This window comes from Diplotaxodon limnothrissa, linkage group LG3, assembly GCF_057381915.1.
Source record: "Diplotaxodon limnothrissa isolate DT_005_m linkage group LG3, D_limnothrissa_male_GT1.1, whole genome shotgun sequence".
Classification (NCBI taxonomy): domain Eukaryota; kingdom Metazoa; phylum Chordata; class Actinopteri; order Cichliformes; family Cichlidae; genus Diplotaxodon; species Diplotaxodon limnothrissa.
In genome coordinates this window covers 44376337-44402866 of record NC_140598.1, presented here as the reverse complement: position 1 = coordinate 44402866, position 26530 = coordinate 44376337, and the positions used below count along the sequence as shown (strand labels likewise).

General features: G+C 42.6%; 2 protein-coding genes across 4 annotated transcripts in view; both read left to right on the top strand.

The window, feature by feature from the left end:
* The window catches only part of LOC146636042 (phosphatidylinositol-binding clathrin assembly protein), a 107989-nt gene extending 100006 nt beyond the window's left edge, over positions 1-7983 (top strand). For all 3 annotated transcript variants that reach the window (XM_085349423.1, XM_085349422.1, XM_085349421.1), the window contains one exon: positions 1620-7983. In XM_085349423.1, the coding sequence (XP_085205549.1) occupies positions 1620-1634 (15 nt within the window). In that variant the 3' untranslated portion in view covers positions 1635-7983. The remainder of the gene's footprint in view (positions 1-1619) is intronic.
* A 6209-nt stretch (positions 7984-14192) lies between these two features.
* Positions 14193-24895, top strand: LOC146636041 (cysteine and histidine-rich domain-containing protein 1). Its single transcript, XM_085350678.1, has 11 exons — positions 14193-14477; positions 15015-15064; positions 15147-15203; positions 16255-16409; positions 16698-16801; positions 18490-18542; positions 21436-21506; positions 21990-22092; positions 22560-22679; positions 23795-23857; positions 24304-24895. The coding sequence occupies exons 1-11, from the start codon at positions 14414-14416 to the stop codon at positions 24736-24738; spliced, it is 1275 nt and encodes a 424-aa protein (XP_085206804.1). The 5' UTR covers positions 14193-14413; the 3' UTR covers positions 24739-24895.
* The last annotated feature ends 1635 nt before the right edge of the window (positions 24896-26530 follow it).

Here is a 26530-nt window from a genome sequence, read left to right as displayed (position 1 = left end):
TACATTTTTAACATCTTAACAGCTGATTACTTTTAGGAAATTAAATGACGGGATTGAAAATGTTGGACTCAAAGTCACCCTGACCTTAATAATTTGGCGAGGCTCGGTGTGTTTGTTTGGCAGTGTGTTAGCAGGATTACTCAGAAAGTTTTGAATGAATTTGCATGCAAATTTTTCGAAACTTGAGGCTTGAACCAACTTAGAGAAGATTAACTGCTAATAACAGAGCTGCTCTTATTATGATTACAACATCAGTTTAAATTCTCACGTTCTTTGTGGGTGGCAAAACAGGAAGTTCATGCAACAACATGCTCTTACCAAGATTTCTGTTTTGATCAGTGACACTTTATCAGTTATGAGGTTTTATGAGTTGGTTGTGGATTTTGGGTTTTGTTTTTTTGGGGGGGGTTTTAGAACCAGTTATCAGCCCCTGGTGTCCATTAAAAAGACATTAAAATGAAAATTTTAAGAATTTTAAATTCCTCGTTGGCCTCACTGTACACGACCAGGAGCTCCATCCATTTTATGCCTCTTTCCACTGGTACCTACTTGGCTTTACTTGAATCAACTGTGTTTCAGTTGTTTTCCATTATAATTGAGTACCAGCTCAATATATGTTGGGTCGTTATAGCAACGCTTCCGCAAGTCTATGACATTTATAAGCGTCGCAATCATAACGCAACAATGGAGGACGTCGAGGTGATGGTGTTGATGGTCTATGGCTTTTTGTCAGACTCGACACCACGATTCTGGTTTTTGTGGAGCCATTTGAGTCCTTGCAGAGCTTCAAAAATGGCAGTTTTTGTTTTCAATCTCGCTACTGAGTGACCAATCGATGACATGCAGTCTGTTGACCTCACATTTTCAGACTGGAACCTCGGCCCATCAGGTACTAAAAAGTAACAGCTACTACCACGTAATTGAAAATCGTAAAAGTCGAGTCGAGCTGAGAAGGTACGAGTAGAAAAGAGGCATATTTTCTGTGAAAATGGGCACCTCGTGGGCACAACACCAGATTTAAGGTCAACATTAAAGAGGTGACTCCAGGATGCTGGATGGCTAGAAATTTGCAACACGACTGTAAAAGGGAAACACTGAAATAGAAAGACAAGCACAGGTAGTTTGTGAAAAATAGTGAAAAAAAAAAAAGGTTTGTTTTTCCCCTGATTCCTTAAAGAAAATCCTCCCAACCTGTGACACAGATGTGTCGTCTTGAGTCACCCACAGAAAACCTGAGAGTGGCAGACTGGTTGAAAACAAAACCAGCAGTACATAAATAACATTTGGCACACAAAGTCATCTCAAAAGCAACAAATGCATAGAAGACAGGGTAAAGAATGATCACCAGGTCAACTGTGTTTTCATCTGATAGCTTTTAAGAGGGCCGGGGAAGTTCAATTATTCAGCAATTTTTAGAAATGCTGGTATTTTTCATAGAAGTTTGTTTGTATTGTTTTTTTATCTCGTTTTATCTTGCCATTTTTCCTCACCCTCAGTTTTTTTTGTGTAATTTCCCATTGAGAAATTCTTTACTGCGGTCAGAGCAGAGTGTCAGAGGGCTTCTCTGTGATCAAAACAAACCGTTTCTCCTATCATGTTCTCTCTCTTTGTCTGTTTAGATGCAGTTTATGTAATCCAGTCAGGAGGGGAAGCAGAGTGCCAAAAGCAACATACATACAAACAAACAAACAAACAGCATAAACAAACACAAGAGGATGATGATGAGATGGACGGAAGGATGATTTGCTCAAGCTGAAACGACAGACTGACACAAGATAACCGGGCTGACACCAAAAGTCAAGTTGGAAAGAGGAAGAGAAGATGACGAAAAGGATGGACTGAGCGATGGCAGGGGTTCGATGGGGAAGATGTTATCCTGGCTGGTCGTTGTCTGAAACAACTCTTTGCACCTGTGTGTGTGTGTGTGTGTGTGTGTGTAGCTTCTCTCTGTTTATTGTCTGATTTGTGTTCCTATCGATGGAGTGATGTTTCAGGAGAGGGAATAAGGACGAGAGAGAACGACGGGGAGGAGGGAAGAGGGGATTCAGGAAATCCTACCTCTAGTTTTCAGTCAGGCTAAATGTGTCTGACTGCTGTGAGAGTCTCTGCTGCAGAATTAGCTTTATTTCATACTGGTGCTATTTTGTCCTCTGTGGGTCACTGCTCGCCTGCAACGGCAACTTTGGAGCACTTACGAGAAGACAAGTGTTTGTTTTATTGTGTGTGTGTGCGTGTGTGTGCGTGTGTGCTCAGCAGTTGTTTCAGACAATACCTTTGCCACGGACCTCCTCTCCATCCCCACCCTCGCTCCCTGTCTGCGTCCACAACCGTCCACTTAGCAAGAGATTTAGTGGCAAATCCTCTTCGGTGTGTTTCCTGTAATTTTCCGCTTTGTTGGGATATATTTGTATTTTTCTGTCAGTTTTTCTTCGCCAACTTCTCCTGAATGTTATCGGGGCTTGTACAGCGATTTGTTGAAGCATTTGTTAATAGTAATTGAGCGTTTGTTGTTAAGGGTTTTGAGCTAAAGTCTTTGTTACTCATACAGCATTGTTTTTCTCCACGTAATGCTACAGATACACACAGAAAGATGGGAGCTAGCAGGCACAGCATGCTAGCACTGTATGAAATTATGTTTTAAGGCCTAGTCACACCAGAAAGTGACACAGCAAAACTAAGCTAATAGCAGTTAGATAGTAATTTGGTAGTTTGGGATTTTTTTTGTTATCCTTTGTTTTTCTAGTGGGTAGTTTATTTTTTCTAAAAATTATTATAGAAATTTAGTTGAATAAATTAAATACATTGATTAAAGAGATCTGTTAGACAGTAACCTAAAGGTTTACTGAAAATACAGCTGTAGTATTTTGAAGTTTTCACTCTGAGAAACGGTAAGGAAAGGAATTGTGCACGTAGCTAATAAGTTACAACAGCATGAGGTTGGCCTATGTTAAACTTATCCAGAGCTGCACCATTAGCAATTTTCCTTAAGTCACTAAGCAGTGCTGTTTTCAAACGAAAACTCCCATTACTACATACAAAAATAAAAGATCATCCAGGGCATCAGGAGACTGGACGCTTGTTTCTACCACAGACAAAATGTAACAACTGCCCAAAAGAGACTAAATTCTGGGCTATCTCAAAATTTTGAATTGCGTATATTGTAGTTTCGAGATGCATTACTCAAAATGTTGAGTTATTAAGACAAATTTTAATCATGGTCGCTGTTTGCAACATCCTTGAATTTTGAAGGACAACTTTGAAGAAATTATATCCGTGGTTTGTTGACTTTGGAATAAAGGTGCAGCTGCTGTGATGGGCCAATGGAGAGGAGCAGTCTTACACCTGAGTTTGACTTTTACAAGTTAGACCCTGAAGTCAAAGATGCTCCAAAAAAATGGCTCAAAGTTATTTATTGACTCTCAAACTTGTTGTTGAGCTCAATAAAGGGTAGTCCAAAATGTAGAACTTTAAGGGCATCGGAACGAAGGAGGCCGGACTTCCTTCAGGTTTTTGAAAGGGTTAGCGCTAAGTTTAGTTATTCCATAAATGTTAGACAGCAGTACAGGAATAAATGCTCTAACAGGCTTCAGAAGAACCACCCTTCTCCCCCAAACACATCCTGGTGGCAACAGTTTTCTATCAAAGATCACAACAGTTAAACTTGATTTTAAAAAATTAGCAGACATTTGCTGTGTCAAACGTTGGTGTGACGAGACCTCCAACTGTACATTGTGTTCAACTTGGTGGTCAGTTTAGGAATAGGTAAAGTGTATTTTTGTTTAATCTCTCACTGTTAATTAGCATTGTTAGCCTGTGGTTTGTTGACTTTCTGCCTCAGTTGGATCTATCTGTGTGTATCTGTTTTTCCTGTCTTCTTCATCAGCTCATCAACCAGTCTTTAAGGATTTGAGCTTTGTTTCATTAGGTACAACTTCTTGGCAGATCCACAGTATGTGCCAGTGATCGATGACAGCGGCACAGAGTGAGTTAAATGTTACTGAATCAAGTTGAATTCACTTTTAATTGCACTGAATCAAAGTGAGTGGCTGTAAGTGCGACACTGAACCTGTGGCGTCTCCCTCGCTCAGTGGTTCCAAGAATCTGTGGGGATCAAATTTGACTCTTCAGCTCAGCCAAAGCATCCATCCCCATGAGTTTGACTGTGGGTGTATTTATGCATAACGACTTCTCGTGTGTCCACGTGTATCCTTACACATTTATGTGTACGTATTTTCTTTTCTTCATCGAGGGCTATTTCTGAGGGTCAAATTTAAAGCCAGACTTGATCCGATATGTTTAACACAAAATGGGCTTGATTTGTTTTTATAAAGTCAAATTTTGTTGCAAAAATGCACATGCAAAAATGTTGCACTCAAGTGGCTATCCTGCCGTAGCAGAGCTGTTGTTTTTGGGGGTTTTGTTTCTTTCCGGTATGAAAAAGTTGAGGAAGATTTGAAGTGTGTAGAAGTAGTTTAGGGTTTTACAACATAATAGGTTTGTCAAATCTACCAGCCACTTTGGCGGGAGACTCAAGGTTACTCTCCTGCCATTCTAACAATGAACTTGAAGCTTTTTTTTAGTACCATTCCCGATCTCAGTCCAGCATCTCCATCCCAGCCATCAGTGGTTGTCCAGTATCAAACTCATCGCCCACTCTGCTGTGAAGTCTCTACAATCTCGCTTCAGCCTGTCTGGTCCAGTTGGTCTTTCTCTAGGATGCTTCTTTAGCCTGTTTGTCACTGTTGGTATGTGTAGATATGTGTAAGTAAAAAAATAGCTATAATAACCAGTTTCTGTCTAGATTGTCCACTCATCCCTGTCGCTGTTGGATAGATGCTGCTTCTAGAAGCTTCCTGTTGCAGTCTTGTGTTAGCTTAGCCTCTCTTCATAGTATCCCCTGAAACCTGTGGAAGACCTCCCACAGCAGGTTTTCCCACCCCGTCCTCTTCTCCGCCAGTAACTGTAGCTCTATTATCTCTCTTGATGTCTCAGTCTTTTAGCAGTAGATTAAACCTCTCACCGGCTCTCAGGCTTTGTAGTTCTCGAGCTTTTCCTTAACATCTCTGCAGTGTTTGGTAGGTGAGGTCCTCATCTTTTTTTCCCCTCCATCTCCAATCATATTTGCCAGTCATGATGTCAGCAGCCTACAGAGTGTCTCCGGTTGGACCTCGACGGCGAATCACACGACGCTTGAATATCCAGGTGTTTTGTTACAAGTGGGCGAGCTGAAATGGTGCTTTTCTAGAACTAGTGAAGTATGTAGTCCAAGAAGTGTTGGAACTTAGATGTCAGCTGTGACTGGGAGGTTTGTCAGTCAACCAGCTGTTGTTCAGGGGCACTTAGGAAAATTATGGAAAGTAGTGAGTCCACTGATCACTGGGACAGTTGATCGAGATATTAGCTCTCTTCCCTGTTAGTTTTATTATAGCTCTGCGGAGAGGCACCGAAATGTCTTTGCAAACCTACGCAGAGAAGGATGTCATTCGTACCCAGTGGTTGAGCACACCTCTTAAATCTCAACGACGTAGTAACTGCCACAAGTGATCTTCGAGCAGAACACAGGAAACTTAATCTGTTTGGTTTTTTTTTTTTTTATTGGTTTTTTACGCCAGTGAATTCCTCGTTTCTGTCTTGGATTTCGTCGTTTGTTCGTGCTTGCCCACTGCGTGTAAATCTGTTTTCGAGATGTGGCATATTGGCCTTTTTGCACAACGGTCAAAGAAAAACGTGCTTATGTTTGCCGGCTTGCAGGCTGGAGAGACGTACCTCAAGCTTATCTACGGCTTCTAACAAATACGACTATGCAGAATCTTTAGGTCTTTGCTGCCGTAAGCTTTCTGGTTTCAACTTGTAGTACAAGTTCTGTTTTCCAATCTCCTTTGAGCTTTGGTTGCGCGCAGGTCTGTAGAGAACAACAGCAGGATTCATCCAGATATCTTGGCTGCACTCTAAGCCTGCGAACAGTAGCAGCTGGACCTGGAGTTCTTAAATAGTCGATAAATTCTGTGATTGGATGTTCCTGATGCTCCCTGTGTCCTAAATATGGACTCTTTGGATCTTCTCCATCTTCAAAACTTCCCCTCCTCTGGGCCACCTGTGTTTTTGAGTCCCAGCTTTAAAAATAAAACTATTTTGTTAATGGATGTGTCCTTTTTTGGCACCAATATGAGACCGTTTTTATATTCTAGGACAGCTGCCTTACTGTCTCTAATCTTATGTGATAAATTGACACTTCACAAATAAAAGCTGCTTGATTTGCGTGGCACTGATCCAGGATCAGGTCATCATAGCCCTGGATGATAAAGTAATAAATCACATGAGGTCTAACTGCAGATCTGATGATTGATAACAAGTTTGTAATAGTCTCATTAGGCTTTGAAATGAAGAAGGGTAAAATGAGAGCCAGGACGTGGAGGTGAAATCAGGTTAACTGTTTGCTTTAATGTAATCTTTGCAGTCTTTGCGTTTCTTTTGTTATTTTTGTTCTACTTTCTCTGAGTGGAACCTACTGCTGCCAGTTGGGATCAGGTTATTCGACTGGTTTTAAAATGTTCCGATGTCGAAAGATTGAGTGGGTTCAGAAAAAATGGCCGCGGTGGTTTTTCCGTTGCTGGCTCGCCACCTTTAGCGTCAGTGCAACTTGCCAATAGTTTTTACGGCTTTATCACATAAGGTGTGGCCAAGCATGCGGGCCTTATTCAGTGCTTCACCTTCCCTCAAATTCAGACTCTTTCTCACATTTACAGCTGAGACTTTCCCGCCTCGACCGCTGTTTTCTGCTGTTAGCCTGCTGGGATCAGTCCTGGGGAACCTCGTGGCCACGTTGCAAAGTTTCTTTCAACTTTAAAAAAAGAAGGGAAAAAAAGCTGCTGCCGCCTGTCTGCATTGTTGTAGCATGAATCTAAGTGGAGGAGGATACATGGATAAACCTTGATGTCATATTAAAACGTCTGCTGAGGTGTTGAGCGAGCGGACTCCTCTCTGGCGAGCCATCTCTCTTTTTCTCGGGGAGTGCATGGTTGTGTTGTTGGTGTTTCTTGTCCCCCCCCCCCCCACACACACACACACACACACACCCTTGCAAAGGATTTTTTAAGAAAGCATGATATGACAGTCGCAGCGGTGGTGCTCATGATAAATTCCCTCCTGTTGTTGTTGTCGTTGCTGCTTTAAACGGCCCCGACAGCGCGAAGGGGCGGATGGATTATCTGAGCGCAAGGGCAGGTTCATCGCTTTGTCTGGACTGACAGATGTTTGGCCGCTGTAACCACCCGGTTGAACTTGTCCCAGAGATCTCACATTAGTTGCTTGGTTTGCGGCGTCCCCTGTGGGTCGCAGCAGAGTCAACCCCCCTGCCGCCATCCCCCCAAGAAAAGGAAGACGAGCAAAAAGAGAGGCTGTTCGATGGTAAATCCCCCCCATTTTTGTGTCGGTGAGTTGGTGTGTCGAGTCGATGATCTCTTGTGCACGTTCTGTTTTTTCTACATCTGTTTTTTGGTAAGAACCCTCGGATTGCTGCCTCACTATACTGTATATAGAGAAATGCACACCTTCACACTCACAACACAGCTTAAAGACATACTCATAATCTGCGTTATTTTCATTTACTCTTTATTTTTCTGAACTTGAAAGATATTAGCGTTCTTACAGCAGTATATAGGTATGATTGCTACTCGGTGGGGGCAGGCTGAACAGACAGACGATGCAGAAATCTTTGGAGGGCTGCAGACCTGCCCCGTACTTCAGGATCAGCCATGAGTTTCACAATGATGCCAAATGTTTTTCGGAGCAGAGTACAGCTTTTAATCTCTGATTCCTCTTCTGTCTCCTCCCCCCCCATCTCTTTCTTTGTACATGTTTTCTATTTATTTAAAGCAGAAATATATGGATTGTATCAAGCATGGAAAGGCAAACAGATGTTACAGTTGACAAAAACACAAAAAAAATCACAGGCTTTTATTTTACAGCAGTATATTTGTTTATTCTAGGGACTTGTTTTCTCTCTCTCTATTTTTTTTTTTTTTGAAAGAAATAAAAAGTCATTTTCATTCCTAAGCGAGTGTTTTTGTGATCTTTTAACTCAAACAGTCGAAAAGTCTATAAACTCTGAAAATATTCACCATTCAAGGTCTCCGAGTGTCAAACGGCTCAGCTTCTGATTTTTAATTGCGCCACCCCGAGGGCTTGAGAATGTGTTTTCTTAATTGCGCAACTTTTTTTCTTTTTTTTAAGTGAGATTTTTAAACAGTCCACTAAATATTTCAGCAGTTTTTCTACCAGCAGCGATCTTCTTAAATTTGATCGAGACTGGCAGATTCGGCGGTCGCTTTTTGAGCGTGTTTATTTGAAGAAAATGGACTGTTTGTCGTTAATCAAAGGCACACATTAAAATCTTACATCTGCCTCCAGCTGCAGGCTTGAACCGTCAACATTCGTTGCTGATGCAGGAGAGTTACTGTGCACTCTCCACATCTAAGGGCTTTAAATCAGGGGATGTGGATATAAGATCAGATCCTGTCACATTAAATGTATTATCCAAATTAACTGCGAATAATTTTTTGGCACAGATGCAGCGCAAAATATGCTACACGTCACTGATAAAATGTACATTTTCTGTACTGTGTAAAAGTCCTGAGCCAGCCCTCATTTGCACGCTTGAGTTGTGTGCACAGAAAACATGCACAACTCAAGAGATGAAGCAGTGTTTTGTCTGCACATGACACGACTTGGCAAATAACACATTTGTTAAAAGCACCCTGTCATAAGAATGCATCATTTGTCCCAATTTCTTCAGTTAAATCTATAAAAATGTCAAAGACAGCACAATCTGACACACATAAAACAGTATTTCTGCACCAACAAAGTGATTTCCAAACAGCTGTTAGCTGCATGGTGTGCAGGTGGCTGTGAAGAATACTTAAAAGTACCATCAGATTTTGATCGACCATAAAAATTTCCACTATCTGGAAATCATTTGATTGCCTTTATTTTTCAGCATGACAATGATCCCAAAGACACTGGCAGTGCAGTAAAAACACAAAGTGGAACACTATCAGTCATGGATTGGCCTCCCCAGTGCCCGGACCTCATCATTACTGCAGCGGTTTGGGATCATCTTGAAGAGATAAGGGGGGGAAACAGACAAACTTTGTGAACATGTGGTTATTATTCCTCCACCGGGTCAGGTTTACTCCAAAAGTGAGTAAATTACAGCAGAAATAAACATGCTTACAGTGTCTGTAGTTATGCACAGGTTAAAACGTGTAACATTTAAACTGAATTAAGTCTTAAACTTATACATGATTAAACTGCATTCCTGCTGCTAACAGTCACTCAATCATGTTTTTTGCCCTTTTCATGTGTTTGTGGTCAGTATGGCCTGCTGTCTGGATAACTTTACCAGCACCCTGTGCAGAAAACCCAGTGTTTCCCTTCAAGTATGAGATGGGTAAAAAAACACAGCCTATAAACGCTGGGGGACGTCAGAGTGGGTTTATTAAGTGTCAGTAAATGAACTGTTAGTTTGAGCCACATGATCACCTTTAAAAGATGTTTATCCTCTTCTTTGTTCTACACCGCTGAATCCTGCTAACCAGCCACAATGCAGTTAAACCTTCTGTTTTCAGCCTGCAGCATCCTCGCGTCACTGCGTATCTGCAATGCATTCGTTTAAACTCTTCCCTTTAGTTCACATTGCCTCCTCAGCATTCTTTTATTATGTACCCAACTCCTCTGAGAAAACATTTACCACACCGTATAAATGTCATTTACGACAATAAACGCCTTCATTATTCTGGTAAATCTACGTTTATGCTTAAAGCTCACTGAAAAGATGCAAACAAACTTGAGTAAAGCCTCAAAAGATCCCCACACCGTGGGAAACCTCCAGCCTCTGCTCCTCTCCAGTTCCTATAGTTGTTGTTTTTTTTGTTTACGTCTGATTACAGTCTATACCTCTAATCTCTTCTTGTTGCTACACGTTAGCGTGAAACGCCTCTGATTTGCTCCGCCATTGTCTGCCATGATATCAACGCTCCCACAGCGAGGGATTTGGCAACATGTTCCCACCTCCCGACTCCCGCTGAGCCCTGAATAATGAAAGCGTTTGTACACATTTGTTCCACAATCACATCGAGGGCTGCTCGCTGATGCTGCCGCTGATACACTGGGTCATATTTCAGGGTTTTTTGTTTTTTCTTATTCCTGATTCTTTGTAGGAAATAAATCACTTAAAAAGTCCTGTGCCTGACCAACAGCAGTGTTTTGTCTCGAGTGAATAATTTATTGTCGCCTGGAGTCGCTGGCAGTTTGTCTCAGTGTGCCCGGGATGAAAGATATTTTAGGAGCAAACTACAAAAGGCCGGCATATAAATAAATGCCTTTCTGCACCGTGTTAGCCTGAGCTGAATTAACTGTCCTGTCAGGGAGATGTGAGAGCAGGCTGTGCTGCCACACGGATGCAGTTAGGTCCATGCTAACCCCACAGCTGCATGTGACACTATCCACTCTGCCATAGCTCGGCTACAGACTCAGCACCCGAGTGCCTTTATTGTGATCTCGGGTGACTTCAACCATGTATCACTGGACAATACACTACCAACATTCAAACAATATGTGGACTGTCCCACCAGGGGAGAGAAAACTTTAGACTTACTGTATGCTAACGTCAAGGATGCATACAGCTCCTCCTCCCTCCCCCCACTTGGTAGGTCAGATCATAACCTGATTCACCTCACCCCCCGCTATGTGCCAATTGTGAGGAGGGAACCTGTGACCACCAGGACTGTTAGGAGGTGGTCAGAGGAGGCCTTAGCAGAACTACAGGGCTGTTTCGAGGTGACCGACTGGGAAACACTCTGTGAGCCTCACGCCGAGGACATCAATGGGCTTACTGAGTGTATCACAGGCTACATAACTTTCTGCACCGACTCCATTGTTCCAGCTCAGACTGTTCATTGTTACCCAAATAACAAGCCGTGGGTGACTAAGGACATCAAAGCCCTCCTCAACAACAAGAAGAGGGCTTTCAGAGGGGGCAACAAAGAGGAGGTGAGGAAGATCCAGGTGTTACTAAAGGACAAGATCAGAGAGGCTAAGGACAATTACAGGAGGAAGCTGGAGTGGAAACTCCAGCAGAACAGCATGAGAGAGGTGTGGAGGGGCATGAAGACCATCACTGGATTCAGGCCAACCAACAGCAGGGGAGCTGAGGGAGGTGAGAATAGAGCCGACGAGTTGAATCTGTTTTTCAATAGATTCGACACCACAGTGTCTGCTCCCACCCCCACAACCTCACCTGCAGTCAGCCTGGAATCCAGAGCCACACCACTGTGCCAGCCTCTCTCTTCACATGTTGCCTCCTGTGAGATTCCTGACACCCCTCCCCCACCCATCACCTTCACTCAATACCAGGTTGAGATGCAAATGAGGAGACTTCACTCAGGCAAGTCTGCTGGACCAGACGGAGTGAGTCCCCTTGTCCTCAAGGCCTGTGCCCCCCAGCTGTGTGGAGTCTTTCATAAACTGTTTATGCTGAGTCTGAGTCTGCAGAGGGTCCCGGTGATGTGGAAGACATCATGCCTCGTCCCTGTACCAAAGACGCCTCGTCCCAGTGGCCCCCAGGATTACAGGCCCGTGGCACTGACCTCCCACATCATGAAGACCCTGGAAAGGCTCATCCTGGACCAGCTGCGACCCATAGTAAGACCACACCTGGATCCCCTTCAGTTCGCTTATCAGCCTCGTCTCGGAACAGAGGACGCCATCATCTACCTGCTCAATCGTGTCTACACCCATCTGGACCAGCCGGCGAGCACTGTGAGGGTCATGTTTTTTGACTTTTCCAGTGCTTTCAACACCATCAGGCCGACCCTCCTGGGTGATAAGTTAGCAGCGATGCAGGTGGATGCTTCTCTGGTGTCCTGGATTGTTGATTACCTGACAGGAAGACCACAATATGTACGTCTCCCACAGTGTGTGTCTGACAAGGTGATTAGCAACACAGGGGCACCACAGGGGACTGTCCTCTCCCCCTTCCTCTTCACCCTCTACACCACAGACTTCAGCCACTGCACAGAGACCTGCCATCTTCAGAAGTTTTCTGATGACTCTGCGGTGGTTGGATGCATCAGCAGGGATGATGAGACAGAGTACCGGGCTGTGGTCGACTCCTTTGTCACGTGGTGTGAGCAGAATCATCTGCAGCTCAACGTGGCAAAGACCAAGGAACTGATCGTGGACTTCAGGAAGACCAGGAAACACTTGACCCCTGTTTCAATCCAGGGGGTCAGTGTTGACATTGTGGAGGACTATAAATACCTTGGAGTACACATTGACAATAAACTGGACTGGGCTAAAAACACCACAGCACTTTACAGGAAGGGCCAGAGTCGTCTCTATTTTTTGAGGCGACTGAGGTCCTTCAACATCTGCCAGAAAATGCTGAGGATTTTCTATGAGTCTGTTGTGGCCAGTGCGATCCTCTATGCTGTTGCATGCTGGGGGAGCAGGCTGAGGGTCGCAGATGCCAACAGACTTAATAAACTGATCCGTAAGGCCAGCAATGTTGTGGGGATGGAGCTGGACTCCCTCAAGGTGGTGTCGGAGAGGCGGATGCTGTCCAAGATAAAGACAATGTTGGATAACACCTCCCACCCACTCCATGACATGTTGGTCAGTCACAGGAGCTCGTTCAGTGAGAGACTGAGATTACCGAAAAGCACCACTGAACGACACAGGAAATCATTCCTGCCTGTGGCCATCTCCCTGTACAACGCATCCACTTAACACACTGTTTGCTGCTACAACTACACATGTTTCTTTTCCAAATATTTATTTATAAGTGACTTATGTATGTATGTATGTATATATATGTATATATTGTACTATTCTTAGTTAGCGTATTGTCTGTCTTGTCTTAATGTTGGTTTAAAATGGAGCACTGTAACAAAAAATAATTTCCCCCAGGGATCAATAAAGTATTCTGATTCTGATTCTGATTCTGATAAGTATCAGGACAGTTTGTTGTAGTCGGGATGTGATTGAAGTGCCGACTTTAATTAAAGTCATTGTACAAACAAACTCATTTTAAACACAAGGATTGTTTTTAATAGTTGGATGAAAATCTTTTGCAATCAATCACAGCCCGAACTCTAAAACTCGGGAACATCGACAGATGCTGCATTTCCTCCACTGAGATGATCTAACAGACCTTTAACTGCTGGTTGGTTGTGGGTCTCTCCGCCTGTGGTTAGTAACTAAAAAGCTGCTCTGTTGGTTGGAGAGCAGGTGACTGATTTGGAGTAGTTTTCTTTCTTTATCTTGAGAAACTCATGAGTTGCTTGAGTGAGGTGTGCAGAGACTTCATCCCTGCTGCTTCTGTCAGCAGTCACATCGTCACTGAGTACTCAAGACCTGCTTTTACTGGCTCGCATATGTGCCAATGCCATAACAACACCTCCACCATGTTTGACGGGTGATGTGGCGCACTGGAAACAAGTTTGTTTCATCTGTCTGGACTTCCTGTTCCTGAGTGTAACCAGTGGTTTGCACTTTGTTGTAAATCCTCTGCACTTCCATTCATGATGGCATCTCTTGATATCTTTAGCACGTTAAAAAAAAACAACCCAGTTTCAAAATGTTATACGAATGAAAGCCCACTATAAGTTCGCCTAAATCGCTGTGCTTTGGTCTTGTAGTCTTGTGGAGGTACAAATATACACAAAAGAAGTGGCATGGTGCTGGGACACACTGGGATTAAGTATTCCCTTCCTATGGCTTCGTGTCACATGAGTTTAGGGGTCCCTGAACTAGGCGGGCTCCAAAGTGTTGTGGACAATCTTCCCTGAAGACCAGTTATTAACTCAGTGTCACATGTGGAACACAATCACCTTAAAAGCGCTGAGGAAGTTTCAGCACAGGGTGGAATTAAAATGTCTGTCAGCGTCTCGAGCACTGGTTTGCCGTCTCTGCAGTGGATCCAGCGCACAGAGTGACAGGAAATCCAGGAGTTGTCAGTCCTATTGTGGCTGCTGCTGGGCCGCGGCAGGCCTGTTTGTGACAGCCGACACTCACCGGGAGGAATGTCAGCCCCCACCCCCAGATAAGTTTTGACAGCTGTAAATTGCGAGAGGGGCGTGGGGGTAGGAGGGAGGTGAGCTGCTATTTTTATCTTTCATTCAGCCAGGCCTGAACCAGAGAGAGACGGAGACCCCCCTCTCTATCTCTCACTTCTCCACAAGGCGACGAGTCCTTCTGGATCTCTCCTTTCTGCCTGGCTGGAGAAACTTCTGGAGACCCGACCGAGGCATTAAGACCTGGAGACACGGCCGGTGTGAAGGAACATATCTAAACGCAAGCGAACGAGTGCAGACTGTACAGTGAAGAAGAAGACATCGCAGTCCACGAGGCCAACATGGCTCTGCTGTGCTACAACAAAGGCTGTGGGCAGAAGTTTGACCCCGACAAGAACAAGGATGGTAAGATCCTCCTGCATGTGTCTGCTCCTTTACTTTAAACCTGCGACTCTGAGTCATCCTGTTATCAAAGACCTGGAGCTGAAGTGGAAGAAAACTGGGTGTGAGATGACACTTGTAGGTTGTCCGAAGAAACAGAATTTCCTTCATGATGATGATGACGTCTAAATTTTCAGCCACCTTTAAAAGGAGCTCTGCACTTTTATTTTGAAAGGGAGCACCCATGAATAGTTTTACTTTAATGTAATGTTTTGGGACTCGATTCAAATTCAGATTGTGTGCACTAAACATGAACAGTGTGTGAACCTGTGATCGTGACAGATTGACTGATCACGCGCTGGTTTGCGTGACATCAAGTAGAAGTTGTGTCCGTGTGAGAGAGACGGTCTAGTCTGAGACAGCGTGGCTGAGAGAGACGGCCATCTTCCTTCCTTATAAGGGACACACGGCACCTCCACACTGCAGTGACCCTGTGAGCAGCTGGGGTCTCAGTGAGTGTCTATATGCAGACTCATGTTGTCTTTATCTCCACTCTAAAAGATTCCTGCCTCTTCCACCCGGGAGCCCCCGTCTTCCACGATGCACTGAAGGTAAACTCTCCTCTTAGAGTCTGACTCGAGTGGGAGAATAAAACTCAACACTAATCACATGTTTGCTTGTTTGTGTCTCCAGGGCTGGTCCTGCTGTAGGAAAAGGACGACAGACTTCTCTGAGTTTCTCTCCATCAAGGTAATACAAGCTCAGGGTCCACGCTCCAGAAGTGTTTGTCATGGTGAAAGTACCAAAAAAAACAGGGAATAAATTAGGAGAAAACATGGAGCTCTTTTGATGAATGTTTAATCAGGTGGCAGCAAAAGCAGTGGAGTGAAACCTAATGAGAGTTAGTGTCGGGCATTTCCAACATTTATTTTAAACCAACTAAAACCCCAGTGTTGTAATGAAGTATGATACTTTTTCAACCATTAAAATGAGCTTAATCATGCAGGACGGAGAGGTTAGCTCTGAATGATGAGTGAAGGCTTAATTAGCGGGAAATCTATGTTTGTTTTATGTTGAAAATTTGCTGCCCAGTTATCAGGATGTTTCATCTTCAGCCCAGGACATGCAGATGGCATTTAAAGATGAAGAGCGTACACAAAGATGTAAAAACCAATATGGGAGGTTGATTTAGCCACTGAAAAAGGTAAATACATAAAATAAATACACAAATAATTCTTCCAGACAGAGCGAAGACTGAACTTTTATTTGCTGGTAATAGTTGCATGTACACAATATATTTAATTGGTCTTTAACGTATGGAAGCTCGTGTCTGCCCCTGAAAGTTTTGCGCTCCGCAAGTTACAATTTCAGGTTATCATCTCAAAATATCGACTTATCTCAAAATTTCAAGTTAGTTTGGTTAATTACCTGAATCTTTTACATTTTTGTGACAGAAACAATCAATGAAAACAAAAACGTGAGTACAAAAATATTGTGTACCTTCTTTCAGCTGTTACCAAATACTTACACACTCTGTATCAGTATCATCAGTTCTGCACTGTAAGAGCAAAAAAGTACATTTTGCATGTTTGATGTTTTTCTGCCAAGATGAGCGAGGTTGGAGTCACTGGTGTGAGCTTAAATGACTTGTATTTAACAAAGCAACAAACTAATAAGAACCGAAAAACTGAAGCTGTCACAGGAGCGTGAAAGCTTTCATCAGGTATGTGGGATCTGGAATCTCATCCAGAGCTTTGTTACCTGAGCATGACTGAAGTGACCCGTGTGGTTTTGAACGCAGGGCTGTACCCGCGGCCGCCACAGCGACGTGAAACCCCAGGAGCCTCTGAGGCCCGAGGTGTCGTCGGATAAGGGCGAGATTAAACACGCCGAAGGCCGAGAGATAATCTATCAGGGCCCCAAATCTGCAGAGATGCTGCAGAAGGAGAGACCCAGGTGTGTGTTTGAGATCTGCAGTCAGCTCTCATTTATATCAGCATCCACCTTTTTCTGATGCGCGTGTGATCGCTGGAGTTTGTCACGTTGTGTGTTTGTCCCTGTTTGCTTTATCTGTGCAGCGAAGTCATGGGGGGGGGGAGGTCACGGGGGTCACCGTGAGGTTACGGCTGGAATAAATTATTCACTGCGTAACTCTTGTGTGTCAGTCTGCTCATGCTTGTGTATGTGTGTGTTCATTTCTCTGTTGTAACGTGTGTGTGTGTTCATTTCTCTGCGCGTGCACAGTTCAGACGAGCCCATGACCAAACTTCCCCAGAAGGTGTTGGCGTCGCTGGCTCAGGCGCTGGAGAAACTGGACATCAGCAAGAGAGGAGAGAACGAGAAGAAAGGTACACAAACGCTCACCGTTTAAAAGAATCACAACAAACGTTTACTCCAGGGGTGGGCAACTCCAGGCCTCACAGGCCGGTGTCCTGCAGGTTTTAGATGTGTCCTTCATCCAACACAATTGATTTAGGCTACATTACCTCCTCAACATGTCTTGAAGTTCTCCAGAGGCCTGGAATCTGAAGCCTAGACTGTCCCATTTCACAGCCTCGAACTTCCGGCCCTCTAATGTGTAATGTGTGTAATGTGTATGTGTTAGTGCCCATAGGGAAATTACTCCTCTGCAGAGGGAGCAGTGTGTAGGGATGGTACCTTGCTCAGGGGTACCTCAGGGTAGCCGTGCAGTGGATTTGAACCACGACCTTCCGATCATGCGGCAACAACTCTACCTACTGAGCTAGCGCTGCGTGGGCCGGTCTTTGAAGGGCCCAGCCCACGTAGACAGAAAAGGCCGGGTCCGAGTCACACCGGCCCTTGAGGCCTGGAGTTCCGCACCCCTGGTTTACAGTGTTGTTTCTTCAGGGGTGGTACAGAGAAATGAAACTTTAACTTTTTGAACTCTGATAGAGCAGCTTTGCATGATTCACAGTTCAAAATAATCCCTGTGCTTCCTGCTTTGAGCCAACCTCCTTCACAAACAGAAGGGGTGGGCGGGGCTTCTGAAGCTATGTTAGGGATGTCCGTCCTGACTGATGTGATACAGACCCATAAGCAGTCTGAAGTCTGACCTTTTTTCTGAGCTCAGTACTTAAATGTACACCTCGTTATCGCTGGGTTGCCTTCACAGCTTCTTTAACTCTTCCTGGAACAGATTCGACAAGCTGCTGGAAACATCTCAGAGACTTTGGTCCATATTAACTTGACAGCAGCAGATAGTTGGCGTGGTCTTCTGCTTCGAGGTTCAGCGTGTTGTGCGTTCAGAGATGCTCTTCTGCATAGTTTGCTTGTGACGAGTGTGGTTATTTGAGTCGACTGATCTTTCTGCTCAGGTGTCAACAAGACATTTTCTCCCTGTGAATTGCTTTTCCCAGGATTTTCTCTTTCACATCATTCTCTCTAAACTCTAGAGATGTTAGTGTGGGAAAAACCTCAAAGTCACTTAAATAAACTTTCTTCAAAACAATCAGCTCTGCATTGAGACTTTTCTGAAATCGGGTGCGTAAATCTCTAAACGAGGCAAAGTAAGCGAGGCGCCGCAGTCAAATCGATATCTGTGAAAGACGAGTCGACGTGTATTGGAAACAGTTTGAAATATTGATGCTACACTAGCAGGTGTTTCTCATTTAGGGAAAAGTAAACTTTTCAGATTCAATTAAAGTCAGAATGAGCCGGTAAGGCGGGTTTATCGTGGATCCAGGAGTGCACGTGTCTCACTCTTACTCCAGATCAGAGTGATACAATGAAAAAATATCAGGAATGCAGTCTCTCACCGCCCTCCACCACCTCAGCAGCAGCTGTGTAAGCTTCACGTCAAATGACAAGTGTAGTTTTTTTCTAAGTATGTGCTGCACACTTCCAGTTTTATCGCACGTTTCTGAAAAAGAGGGGAAAAAATGTCTGCACACTGAGAATAATTTGATCTCAGTACAGCACAAATCAATACATCAAAGCTGTGTGCACTCTCACTGCTCTGTTAGAATAAAACTTGGACTTGTTAGTGTCTTATCTCTGTTTTTGTTTTTTCCAACAGAGAGTCAGGCTGTTATTTGCGGGACCCGCTGCAAAAACGCAGGATGCAAAACAGTGAGTGTCTTTTTGTCATTTGTGTGATTTAATGCCTGAATCTGAGCTTATCAGTCCTTTCAGACTGTGGCACCACGGTTGGGGAATTCTCTCCCACTGTCTCTTCGCTGCACGGACTCCACTGATTCTTTTAAGAAACAGCTGAAGACATTTTTATTTAGAAAAGCATTTGATTAATTTCTTCTTATGCTGTTTTTATAGTTTTATTGTTTTACATTGTTTTATTTACTGTTGTATTGTTTTTATATTTCCATTTCCTGTGTTGTAAAGCACTTTGTGATTTTCATCTCTGAAAAGCGCTATATAAATAAATTTTACTTACTTACTACTTAAAGCTGAGACTTAACAACTTTTAAAAGACTCACACTAAAGTAGTCATCATAATACACACATGTGGCAGCTTTCTTAACCATTTATTACACGACATAGTGGAGCGGCGTTGGAGCTTTGTAATAACTTGACCCGGCCCCCGCAGATGCACCCAGGCAGTAACGCAGCCTCACTGATGCGCTTTCGTTTGAGTTCAGGCCATCAAGCCTCTGCTTCAGCCTCTGTAAAGTTTATTAAGGGCGCCATCTAGTGCACAAAGCAGGCAACAACACATATCAGCTGGTACTAACTGTAGCAGCTCTTTGTTTCCTCAAATGTAGAGAAAACACACAAAAGTAAAGCCTCCAAACAGTTGACTGACTTTTCATATTTACTAGAACTCTATGAAAAATGCTGCTTCCTTATAACTACAGTATGCTACAGGTATCGGGGGCGCTGTTTGCCCAGTGATTGCTTTTTCGTTTTTAATGGACTAGTGAATGCAAGGCTTCTACCTACTTTAATGTTTTCTTTTCTTTTTGCAGCATAAAAATATAAGGATATATGGGATTGCTACTGTACTCCTGAGCACAAAACTATAAATACTCTGCTTGAAAATAATTGTGCGTCAAGACGATGATAAAAGTGCAATAAGACGGAGTCGGTCTGTAATCAGTTATCAGGTTGGCAATTACATGCAACCTGTTTGTGATAATCAGGCAATTAACTGTGATAAATGAGTGAAAATGGCTAATTTGTTGCCATCTGCATACACAGAAATTCATACTTGAATCCAGAGTGTGGACAGAACCTCACAGATCTGAAACACAAATTTGTAAATAGCTGCAGCAGGATGGAGATTTAACTGCCAGATGACATCGGTGCTTGGCAGTCTTGACCGTAAACTGGAATATAACCAGTTGGCAGCCAGCTGAATCCAGTCACCTACTGCAGAAAGACCACTCAGACTGATGGCAACATGCTGGTGATCTGTCTGCATTTATAAATTGGATGGTAGTTATTCGTAAACCTTAACCAGTCTCTCTGAGCGTGATTGCAAGTGTTTGGAGACTGGTTACCTTCCACCACTTGACTTGTGATCAAAAGTGTTTACCCAGGGGTTGAGAGTGCAACATCACTATCAGTCACCAAAGATGGAGGCAGTGAGTGGAGAAACTGAGAATTGAGTGGTGACACACACATCGCTTCTGTGTTTTCACATCATTTTGACCTTTAACCCTCTGAAATACAGTAAAACATCACAGTTCACAAACCACACCAAGCTTTCACGTTCACAGGTGATTTTTTTTTTTAAGTCTTTAGTTTTACTTTCAAATTATTTTTGGATTTTAAACCCATTCAAATTCAAATTTTATTTGTCACGTACACAGTCATACACAGTACGATATGCAGTGAAATGCTTACACAACTGCTCGTGACCTAAAGAAAAAAGAAAAGGCTATGAATGAGAGGAAATAAATATGAAAATTAAAAAGGGTAAATTTAAATAGGAAGGAATAAAATAAAATATATAAATTAAAGTTGAAAATAAAATAACTGTACAACAAAATACACAATACACAAATACACAGTATAGAAATATATAAGAATGTATAAGAAATATAAATATATATACACAATAACAGCAGCTGTACAAGTATTAAATGGAAATGAAGAAATATACTGTCCAGTGTTGTGCAATCCACATTTGTAATTCAGTTTGATCACATGATCGAACCTTAATTAATATTTAATAAGTGTTAATTTAAATAAGTCCTGAACTAAAAACTACACTGGTGCCACCTTCGACATAGAAGGCAATGATATAGAAATGATCATGAACTTTAACCTGCTAGGATCAATAAAACGTATGAGCCACATCAAGGCAACGATGAAATCATCGGATAATATCTTAGAAATCTAAGGACAAGAAAAGAAGGCTTACGTACAGTTTGATTTCCTTCATGGTCACCTATAGTTGAACTATAAGAAAACAGCGCAGTCACTAAATCATCAGTATTTTTGAGATGTGGTGAGAAGACTGAGTTTATAAATTTAGGAGGACCAACAGACCAGTCTTGAATGAAATCGAGCCAACAACGTCACTGAAAAGACAGAAATCGAAGCTACTACTCGCCTACTTTGATCGTCATAAGGCAGATGAAGATTTCCTTGTGTACTCATTTTTATTTAGTCACCGTTTTGTTGTTTGTATCACTATACTGTTTTCCTCCAAAAACAAAAAAGGTTGTTGATGAAATGAACTCTGTTCCTGAAGTTCTTCCCATCAAAGGACTGAGGATAGGATTGATGTTTATTTATGAAGGCACTATGATTCACGAACGAACTGATGACCTTAACAGTGCTGACATAAAAGGGAGCTATCCTTTCACTTCACCCTTCAAGGTCTTTGCCTTTACAATTAAATATGGCTGAACGCCGCTTATTGGACAGAAAATATGACATCGCCCTGTTAAAAATGGAAGAAAAACTTAATCTTTTATGCCTAAATCTTTAATATTATCAAACGTCCCCATAACTGATCCGATGGTCTTTGCATTGTGTGCTATGTTTCTGTGTTTAGGTCTACCAAGGACCACAGACCGACATGGAGGTCTGCACCCACCATCCTGGAGCTCCCGTCTTCCACGAGGGGTAAGAACAAAAACTCTACCCTGCCACTTGTTTACTGGAGATTTTTTCTTTTTTAACAAAAACAAGTCTAATCCACTGTAACAAAACCGTAATTACATTCTTTATTTGCATAGCTCGTATCAAAAACAACAATTAGCTGACTTCTACAAAGGAGGGACGCAAACAAAACAAAACTGAAGGCCGTGCACGCAAAGCAAGAAACATAAACACGTCGAGATAAGAGAGTTAATTAAAGATTGGTAATTAAAGCAAATCTGCAACATTACAAACAGACTTTAAGAGTAAATAAACTGCAAGCGCTGCTTTTAAATCACATTAAGTGTAACGCTGGGCTTCCTACTGCTGGGGAGCTTCCTAACAAAACCTGAATTAGTCTCATTTCATGGGGATCACGTAGGGTTGTTGTTGTCTCCAGGATGACACGGCTTGTTTCTTACAAACTGTGACCATTTCTTTGTATTTTCTTTTTTTGTTGTTGTTTAGGTACAAGTACTGGAGTTGCTGCTGCATCAAGACAACAGACTTCAACGCCTTCCTGGACCAGAAGGGCTGCACCATGGGGAAACACCGCTGGGTCCCAAAGCAGGTACATGCACCACCTGGAGAATGTACTAGAGAAACTGCTGGTGGGACACCGGGGATCGGATCAAAGTTTGCAGAGAAAAAGGAAAACAGATCCCAAGGGCTGACAACAACATCAAAAAAAGCTTTAAAGTGACCTATTTTTGCGTGCACAGTTCACTTGTTCGTCCTTTTGATCACTATAAAACAAAGACTTGAGTGGGAAGATTTATCTGTGAGTGCAGACAAAAAACAAGTCAAACTTCAAGTCAAACAAATCATGTTTACCACAAATTCAAATGTCCTTGAAGAGCGCTAAAGCAATCCAACCACTCAAGCCAGGGCAGGAATAAAAAGGTTTCTTTCTTTCATTGGGATGTTTTGATTTAGATTTGATAACTATGATTATCAGCCTTCGAGTCGCTCCTCGGTCTCGCAGCAGTCTGGCTGTGCAGCTCACCGGTGTGTGTGGGTTCACGTGTGTGTTTGCAGGACAAGAAGAAGGTGGCGTGTCGCTATGACTGGCATCAGACTGGCAACAGCGTCGTCGTGACCATTTACGCCAAGAACGCAAACCCAGAGTTTTCCAGCATAGAGGCCAACCGGACGGTGGTGAGTTTAATGAAACAGACAACGCACAGCGTATGTGGTTGGATCTAGTATGACTTTGCAATGAGACAACCTCATTAATAAGCAGCTTATTCTAATAATTTGTGGTTTAATTAACTGTTAACAAATCAGGATTCAGCACAGTAACAGGTGTTAATGAGATTTAGCTCAACTTCCTGTTGAGGTCCAAAAATGAGTCATTTATGACAATCCTGTAACACTTTCTGAGATTGTAGTGATTTTTAAGAGGGTCTATGATGCACATGTAGATAATTTATCAACCACAATAAGATGGCAATGTGTATGTTGTGTATTAGAGTGACTGCATTTATGTAACAGGTTTTACTAAATTACTTTTGTACATCAGCGCTTTAACGTCCGTAGGTCAAAGAGATGCGTCATAGAAAAGTTGCACTCATTAACAGACTGACTCACATTCACTGCAAACTGTCACCAATCTGTCTGCGAGTGAACGCAGCCACCCTCAGCATCACCATGACAACTTGATTGCTGCAACTTCTTGAAGTCCTTCATTGTTAGCAAAAGAAATTTGATTGGTCCTTGTATGCTGCACAGTGGCAGCCTGGTGACTGTATGAGCTCAATCGCCAGTTTCAGGTCATACTGAGCATACATGAAGTTAACTTTGCTAATAATAAATAAAAAAACAAAAATATTAGCAACACCGTAGCAACCAGAGAGCATCGAAAGTCAATGAAACTCAGCGACATGTGGCGACATAGGGTGAAATAACCATTACCGATAAACTTCTCTCAGGCGACCAAAGTGACCACGAAGGGGTTCTCGGGAGAGTAGTGTAAACTTGCATTGACCGACTGTGAGCAAAAAAGCGATGTCCAATAACTGAACTGTTAGATGTGGACAGGGTTGTACTCTACCTTTGATTACGGAAGTCGAAACCATAGAAAAGGACAGACAAGCCAAGCGTCTTCAAGCTTTTTACTAATTTTACTAAGAAGTGCTATTTTAATTTTATACCCAGTAGCCTACTAATAATCATGGTCTAACTCAAGATTTTTTTTCATTAACAGATTTGTATATTTAGCCATTTATGCAATAAGACCTACACCGTTTCTCTGTCTTCTGTCCTCTCTTTAGCTCTCGTGTCAAATCCAGTTTGAGAACAATAAGATTTTCAAGAAAGAGTTCCACCTCTGGGGGGTAAGTATCTGCTGTCTGCTGGGAATCGCCTTTCCCACTTACACTTGGAACATTTGAGCTCATGTTCAAAGATCAGTGAATGGACTGAGGTTTGAGGATGGTGAGCACACAAAGCGCCCGACTCTTGTTTGGCAGGTTTTGCTGGCTGTGGTTGGAAAAAAGTATTTAGGAGAGAAAGAGGTAGATAAAGACTTTGTGTCCGACTAACTACGCTGGATGGACCTTTCCTCAGCAGTGGAGTGCTGTGAACACCTAAACATAATCTGAAGTTTAGAAATAAGTAATTCAGTTGCAACTAGATTTTCTTAAAAATATAACCGTGATCATAATCATTAGCTTATCCCGTGGTTAGTTAGTTATCAGTTCACACGTTTCTGATGAACACATTTAAACTAGATTGCGCTTGAATGTTGTCCATCCAAAGTTTGAATTTCTCTTACCTGCAGGTGATCAACGTAAAGCACAGCTCGGTCAATATGGTCCCATCTAAACTGGAGATAAACCTCCGCAAGGCCGACCAAGTGGCTTGGGGCAAACTGGAGGACCCGAACTACAAACCTGAGCCCGAGCCCGCAGACGACCCGTTCATCGAATCCAACGAGTCGTACCAGCCCGACTGGGACATCGATGATGACGACATCAGTGACTCGGACGAGGAGTGGGCCTATGACACGCCCAAGAATAAAAAGGCAGAGAAGGACGAAAATCAAAAGAAGAACGAGGAGGAGGAGAGGCAGAAGTTAAAGAGGAAGGAGGTGGAGGAGGAGATGAAGAGGGCATTGGAGGAGCGGATGAAGGCGGAGGAGGAGAGGAAGAAGCTAGAAGAGCAGAGGAGGCAGGAGGAAGAGGAAGGATATGAAGACATGCCAGAGCTAGAGTGAGAAACGTCAGATTTCTTTGTGGTTTAGAAATAGAAAATCAAAAGAGATTTTTATAACATAGGACATATTTACTTCTGAAATAATAATTACTCACTACAAACCCCAATGAGACGTGTTTAAATGACCACGATATGGAAAACATGATGTAAAGACAAAACTGTACCTTCAATAGAAGAAATAAAGTTTTCTATGTCAGTTTCTACTTTTACATTTGTGGGGGGTGTTGTTTCATTTTGTATGTGTACCGACTGGTAGCATTTCACCACTGTTGGCTACATTCATTACAGATTAAATAGCTGGATCAATGTTATAAAGACTTGATATCCATCACAAGTCCCCTGGGCTTTAAGCAGAAAGATTAATGATTTTTTTTCAAAAGCCTGTAATGAATAATTAGCTAATCCACTGGTGCTGTAAATAAAACAGTTTAGGTCAGACTTTAGTTCATGAGTCATACTTAAATTGTATTTCCACACTTTGTTTTCATTATTATAAGCCTATTGTACATCTGTGAGAGCAGCCTACACAGTATTACTCACCGACTGGCTTTACTACAGCCAAACAAAGAACATACAGCATGTGGGCTAATTGTTTAGAGCAAGCGTGGCTAGTAAACAAGGCGAGAAAATATCAGGGGTAGTTTTGTGAGTGAAAATGCCTCCTTGATGCGGGAGTTTGTTGGAGAAGTCCCAGAAGTCGGAGTTACTTCTGTCACCTAAGAGCAGGAAACTGAAACTACATTTCACGCCGGCTTGCTAAAATTGGACAGTATAAGAAAAATGTTGCCTCGTCTGATGAGTCCCCAGTTTTACTACAACAAGAAAGCATCACTCCATCCCGGCTTCTATAAGGCTGCTGTGGTGTTGGTGTACTATTAGAGGATGTTATCTAAACAACACAGTCTTACCTGTGTCTTGTTGTTGACTATGCCGATTCCTTTATGACCAAAACTTCTGGAACTTGTTCCAGCACGGTAACACATCACCTTACAAAGCTACGTTCACTGTTCACTTAGATTGAGATATGGCCTCCATAGATCCAGATCCTAATAAAATGGAGCAGCTTGGGGATGTGGTGAAACGAGAGATTCACGTCCCAGATGTGCAGTGGATAAATCTGCAGAAACTACGATTAGCTCCCTCCTTTGTGCTGCAGAAGCATGTTATTGTAAGAAAAAGGCTATTAAAAAAAATGCTACAGAAATTAAGAATCTGCTCCAAAAACTAAAAGATAATTTTAACTATTCACAGACATCAAAGTGATTTATCAAGTGTAAAAATATACATAGAAAAATCAAAGAGAAAAATCAAGCAATGAGACAGTGCCTAAAAGTTAAGTGGGTAGACAATAGTGAAAATACTATTTAAGTCTTTACCTTTAGTTGTGACCTACTTTGATTAAAGCACGCCGAGGCCTTGACTCTTTTGTCAACCTGGAATAAAAACACTCGAAGGCGCAAGAGCACCACAAATCACACAGTTACTAAATAAAACAACACACAAGATTCACACTTCAATAATTCATTTAATCTCCAGAGGGTTGCACTGACTTTGTCTTTGTTACAAACTGCACATGATAACACAATAAAACACCTCGCAACGTACAAGGTCGTGCAACATCTAGTCTGGCTTCCAGCACTGTCTCAATATATAGGCTGCTCAGAATCAGGGGTGCGTTCACAAATGTCATCTATGGAATACTGTTGCACAAACATGGCAGTGTTTGTAATCTGTGGATTCATTTAAGTTCCTTTGCTAGCATTTTTCTTTTCAGCTTCACGTAACTCCTTGGG

Excerpts from the sequence above, each read along its gene's own strand:
- LOC146636041 (XM_085350678.1), top strand. The coding sequence starts at position 14,414 with ATGGCTCTGCTGTGCTACAACAAAGGCTGTGGGCAGAAGTTTGACCCC. Across the intron at positions 16,802-18,489 it reads AGGAGAGAACGAGAAGAAAG|AGAGTCAGGCTGTTATTTGC; the intron begins GTACACAAACGC and ends TTTTTCCAACAG. Across the intron at positions 18,543-21,435 it reads AAAACGCAGGATGCAAAACA|GTCTACCAAGGACCACAGAC; the intron begins GTGAGTGTCTTT and ends TTCTGTGTTTAG.